Genomic DNA, 6000 nt, shown 5'->3' on the forward strand with positions numbered 1-6000 from the left:
AGTGAGTCCAGGACAGTCTAGACTACAAGAGAAACCCTGTTCCAGGCCTGGTCTATGAAGCAGGTCCAGAACAGCCAAGGCTACACAGCCAAGAAATCTTGTCTCTACAAACCAAAACAACATCAACAAGAGGAAGACTTAGGGCATCACAGTAATTTACAAAAGGTTCCAGAAAACCACTGAAGCCATGCAGCGCAGTATTAGTCACATGACCTACATGGATTTTCCGAGGGGGATATGCTTGAAGCTGTGGAGGTGGAGCCTTGGTTGCAGTGGAAACTCCAAGATCCTGGAGATTCCAGAAAATGGTAAACAGTCCACAATAAGAGCTGCAGGCTCCGAGTGGAGCTGGTCCAAGAAAGCCCAAATGTGTTGCGGGCAGCAGAGCTGGAAGGCAGCACTAGCAAACTTTTTGAAGCTCAGATAATGTCATGATGCCACCTAGATGCTACCCAAGGGGTTGAAGAATTTGGTGTTTGCTCTGCTGGGTTTCAGTCTTGCTTTGGTCTGGTTTGTCCCTGTTATATGTTAGAAATATATACTTTTAAACAAAATCTTAGTTTAGCTGGGTGGTAGTGGCATACACCTTTAATCTCAACACTTGGGAGACAGAGGCAGGAGGATCCCGGTGAGTTTAAGTTCCAGGATAGCCAAGGCCATGTAAAGAAACCCTGCTTTGAAAAGTCAAAACCAACTAATCAAAAAAACCTTATTTTATAAGGGCTCCTAGTTAAGAGAGCCTTGAGATGCGGAAGACACATGGCTTTTTAACAGCGATGAAAGTGTTGGACTATGGAGACTTCTGAAACTGAATTTAGTATATTTTCCATAAGAAGACAGCTGTAGGCCTAAACAGAATGCTATGGCTTGGATGTACAATGTCCCCTACAGGGCATGTGTTGACCGCTAAGCATTAGCTGATGTGACTTTGAGAGGCTGTGCAACTTTTGTGAAGTGGGGGAATCAATGGAGGAAGCAGATCTCTAGGGGTCAGGGTCAAGCCTTACGATTTATAGCCTGGCATCACTTCCAGTCTTGTTCTCTGCTTTATGGTTCACAGAAATGTGAGCGGGCAGGGTGAAGCCAAACTCCCATCACCTTGGAGGCATGGGCTCCTGCGCCTTCCCCATGGACCGCCGTCTCCAACCATGAGCTCCAAGGAACCCTGTCTTCCTTAAGCTTTCTCTCTTGGGTGTTTTCTTGAAGCAGAGAGCAAAGTGACTAGGACAGTCGGTCTCCCTAAGCCTCAGGTTCCCTGTCTTTAGAATGGACGTGATACAGCCATCCTTTTACACCGTTGTGAAAAATCAGCCGAGAACAGTGCATAGAAGGGCTAGGCCGCTGTATTGTAAAACCTCAGGTACTGCTAGCAAATGGAATGATCTGCCTTCAATGGTGTTTAAAAAAAAAAAAGAAAGGTGTGCTTTAAGATACATATGTGCCCTGCATTGTTCAATCCTCACTTGTTTAAACCTCTTGGAACTGGATCAGAACATCTCCAAAGTCCCTGCCTATAGCTGACATAAAAGACTTCTTTGACTAGTTTCCAGAGTCAGGGAAAGGAAACCACCTCCAGGAGTGGCCCCCTCTAGGCCCACTCTGGAAGCAAAAACCAGTTTGGAGAGTTCTGCTGTCTGGATGGACACCTTTCTGCAGCACCTGTGGTTTCATTCTGGCTGCAGTTAATGACAGTGAGTAAGCCAACATGAAAGGATGGCTGACAAGTCTTCAAGCAAAGGGCACAACCAAATAGCTGGGAGATTAAACGCCAGCCTCGCCACCCAGAGAGCCCACAAGGAAAACACATACACAACTCAGGGAGGAGAATCAAAGGGCTGGAAACCGTTTTGGTCATTGTGGCCCTGTAAAATAGAGGCTGGGTGTGGTGGCGCATGCCTTTAATCCCAGCACTTGGGAGGCAGAGGCAGGCGGATCGCTGTGAGTTCGAGTCCAGCCTGGTCTACAAAGGGAGTCTAGGACATCCAAGGCTACACAGAGAAACCCTGTCTCAGAAAAACAAAAACAAAAAAAGCTAAATCAACCCTAAAGGCCCCAGGAATGGTTAATTTTTGTTTGTTTGGGACAGGGTCCCACTATGTAGCCCAAATTGTTCTCAATCAGGCATACAATCTTCCTGATATTGGGAATCATAAGCATCCACTACCACCCCTTGCTTGGCCCCAGCTCTTAAGAAAAAGGAATAGTTGGGTTGTGACTCATCCCACAGTGTGTTTCTACCCAGCCTGAAACAGGAGCACCAGGTTATAAATTATTATAAATATTAGCAGTTACATGTTTTAAGATGGATCCAACCAACTAGGCATGGTGGTGCACACCTTAATCCCAGCACTCAGGAGGCAGAGGCTTGTGGATCTCTCTTTGTGAGCCCGAGGCTAGCCTGGTCTACAAAGTGAGTCCAGGACAGCCAAGGCTACAAACAAAAACAAAAACAAACAACAACAACAACAAAGACTGATCCAACATACTAGGGATCAAGTCCTGTCCTCTAGACTAGAAGGTACCCTTAAGACACACTCAAGCTGCTGTATCACCTCCACACAGGGGGAACCTCTGGCTTTACACACCATTCAAAAAATAGTACAAGAGCCAGGTGTGGTGGTGCACATCTTTAATCCCAGCACTCGGGAGGCAGAGGCAGGCGGATCGCTGTGAGTTCGAGGCCAGACTGATCTACAAAGAGTCCAAGACAGCCAAGGCTACACAGAGAAACCCTGTCTTGAAAAACAAAACAAAACAACAACAACAAAAAAGAAACAGTACAAGATTTTCTCCAAAAAACCACCACTGACTTATTGTTTGAACCTCACAGACCACTTAGCCCTACACCTCCACACCTCCTGTGAAATAGTAAGAGAGAAGATAAACTGCATTGTTGGGGCACTTGGCTAGCAAACAGCAAAGCAAGGGAGCACACGACTGGAGAAAGCTGCCCTGGGCCTGGGAGCCAGGAGACGAAAGATGCAGCTCAGGCAGTCCTGGCCACCCTGACTGGCTCAAGGCCTATAATCTCCTTCACTTCTTCTTCTTCTTTTTTTTTTTTTAGATTTATTTTTATTTTATTTGTTTTTGTTTTTCGAGACAGGGTTTCTCTGTGTAGCCTTGGCTATCCTGAACTCACTTTGTAGATCAGGCTGGCCTCGAACTCACAGCGATCCGCCTGCCTCTGCCTTCCGAGTGCTGGGATTAAAGGCGTGCACCACCATGCCTGGCTCTATTTTTATTTTATGTAAGCGCCTTGCTGGTACTACAGAAGGGCATCGTGTGTGCGCAGTGTCCGTGGAGTCCGTAAGGGAACAGCAAATCTTATGGAACCAGAGTTACCTGATGGCTGTGAGCTACCACGGGGGGTGCTGGGAACCAAACGCAGGTCCTTTTCCAGAGCAGCAGGAGCTCTTAACTGCCAAGCCATCTATCTCTCTAGCCCACCCTCCCTACCACCACCCGCCCCCCGCCACTTCTTAAAATTAGGTTTTTATTTAGACAGAGTTTCGTCACGTAATGTGGCTGGTGTGGAGCTGGTTATGTAGACCTGTCTAGCCTTGAACTTCAGACAGATCCTCCTGCCTCTACCTCCCAAGTGCTGGGATTACAGGTGTGTGCCACCGTGCCCTGGGGATCAATAGCAAGGTCACATGGGGACCCTTTTTTTTTAAAGCACCGTATATGCGTAATACCCACGCCACAAATATCTGAAAATTAAATAAGACAGAACTGGAAAAAAAAAAATCAGCAGCCAAGGTTCTAGCAAGGAAAGGTTAGCTGCTGGCTAACGGGCAAAGCAGGAAGGGCCCGCATGATGACATGGTGCCTGGGCAGCGCTCACCAAGGATCGTTTTCCTCCTCAGCTCCACCGTCCTTTGCCCAAGCTGTTTCTAAAGAAAGGGTAACTCACTCACGATATGAGAAGGAGCGCAAGGATGGGTGTAGACCAGAGGCAAAGCGCTTGTCTAGCAAGCACAAAGCCCTAGGTTCAATTCCCGGCACCACAGAAGGCATGGCCGAGCGGAGCCAGGGGCTTGAGAATAGTAGTTTACCCTCGGATGTCAACAAACGTCTCGATTTTTCTATCATTCATAACCCTGTGGTGAGGCAGAGGGAATGAATGACCAGAGGTACACATTCAGCCCGCTGGCAAGCCTTCAAGGACAAACAGGCTTGGACACGGACACGTGACAAGTTCAGTTCAGCCCCCATCGTCCACGTCCCGCCCTGTTGTTCTCAGACACCAAAAGGCACTGCGCATATTTGCTTTTTATTTTTCAAGTCAGTGTCAACCACCAAAAGGTACCAAGTATATTTGCTTCCTTCTTCTTCTTCTTCTTCTTTTTTTTTTTTTTTTCCCAACCAAAAGTTAGACGGGGTGAGAAATGTACATGAGGTACATATAAGAAAAAGGACACTCGAAACAGCAGGCAGAAACTGGGAGGGACGGTAGACGTCCAGCTCTCTTACAAAGAGATCACTGACATCGCTAAAGACCAATTATTTATTACCTGCTAAAGTTTCCGAGAGACCTCTTGCCGACAAAGCAGTATGCGTGCAGCATTGTCCTTTTAGCGTGGCGATTCAGGCCTGTGTTCGGGTCCAGCAGATGCTCCACAGATGTGTAAATAGAATGTCTGCTCGGCCACCTCCACTCACAGCGCAGTGTTGATGAGATTTCCAGTCCATTTCCCAAAAGGGAAGGAAGGAGTGAGAATGTCCCTCTCGCTTGAAGGACTGTGTGTGTGTGTGTGTGTGTGTGTGTGTGTGTGTGTGTGTGTCCGTAAGTGTGGCTTTCTTCTTTGGCTACGGTTTGTCACAGTCCTTTGTGTTTTTAAAATCACCGCATAGATTTAAGACGGTCCTTGTGTGCACAAGAAACGGGTTGCTTTAAGCATTTGTATGTTGCAAGGTCAGAACCAGTGAAGGTGGAGGTGGGGGGTAAATACCAAAACCCCAAAACCTCCAAACTTTACAACACCTTTCTTTCCCCCATCCAGAAGCACTTAAATTCTTCTTTTGAGCCCAGAGTTTAAAAACAAAAATCAAAAAACAGTTACCATGAAAGCCTGGTGGGCAAGGGCGCTGCTAGCCACGCTCCTCTGGCTCGCTGCAGGGCGAGGCCCCGGAGGATGCTTTGGACTCGCCATCGCTGTTGCAGTCCGGCCTGTGGCGCTCCAGCAGCTCCTGCAGGTGCTTGATGTACCTGATGGCGGCACGTAGGGTCTCCACTTTGCTGAGGCGCTGGCCGGCCAGCTCGCGAGGCAGGTGCTGGCGGAGGCGCGCGTAGCCCTCGTTCACGCAGCGCACGCGCTGCCGCTCGCGCTCGTTGCGTTGGCGCAGAAAGGCGGGCTCGCCGACGCCCCCCAGCGGCAGGGACGGGCACGGCCGACTCCGTGCGCAGTCCCGGACGTCCTGAAGCGCGGAGACCCTGCAGGGCTCCCGCCGGGGCAGCGCATCTAGCGGCGGCGGCGCGGGACGTAGGGCCAGCATGCCCGCGGCTTTGCGTTTTTCCATCTTCCGCTGAAAAGCGCTCAGATCACCCCAGAGATGACTCTCTCAGCAGGAAGACGAGACTCGAAGCTTTCGTGGCCGGAGATGCTGGTCCATCCAGACTTCCCGGTCTGTCTTTGGAGAAGTTTATAGGTCCAGAAGCTAGGTACCTGAACACACTTGGAGGGAACTTTGCATGATTTCCGGAGTTCGTTGCACTGCCGCCCCCACCCCTGCCTCCGGTCTTTATAAAACTTCAGAGCAGAAGAGGCAAAGACCCAGGACGTGCCTCATCCACGCTTGTACCTGTGTGTGTGTCCCCTCCAATATTAGTCCAAGAGTTAAACAAAGGGTCCCCAGCCTGAATAGAGTATCGCACCCTAAACAAATTAATCTTTCAAAGCCGCCCAATTGCTGTAATTCACTCCTCGGTCAGCAAGTGTGGCTCTGGGGGAGCCTGATCCTGTTCAGAAATTGAGCAGAACCCCTCCTGGGCACGTGCAG

General features: G+C 49.3%; 1 protein-coding gene across 1 annotated transcript; it reads right to left on the bottom strand.

Annotated features, from left to right (window-relative positions):
- Positions 1-5069: 5069 nt before the first annotated feature.
- Ascl4 (achaete-scute family bHLH transcription factor 4) lies at positions 5070-5520 on the bottom strand. The gene has a single exon (XM_051172768.1). It carries the CDS (start codon positions 5518-5520, stop codon positions 5092-5094), a length of 429 nt encoding a protein of 142 aa, XP_051028725.1. The 3' UTR covers positions 5070-5091.
- Between the last annotated feature and the right edge of the window lie 480 nt (positions 5521-6000).

This window comes from Acomys russatus, chromosome 31, assembly GCF_903995435.1.
Source record: "Acomys russatus chromosome 31, mAcoRus1.1, whole genome shotgun sequence".
Lineage (NCBI taxonomy): Eukaryota > Metazoa > Chordata > Mammalia > Rodentia > Muridae > Acomys > Acomys russatus.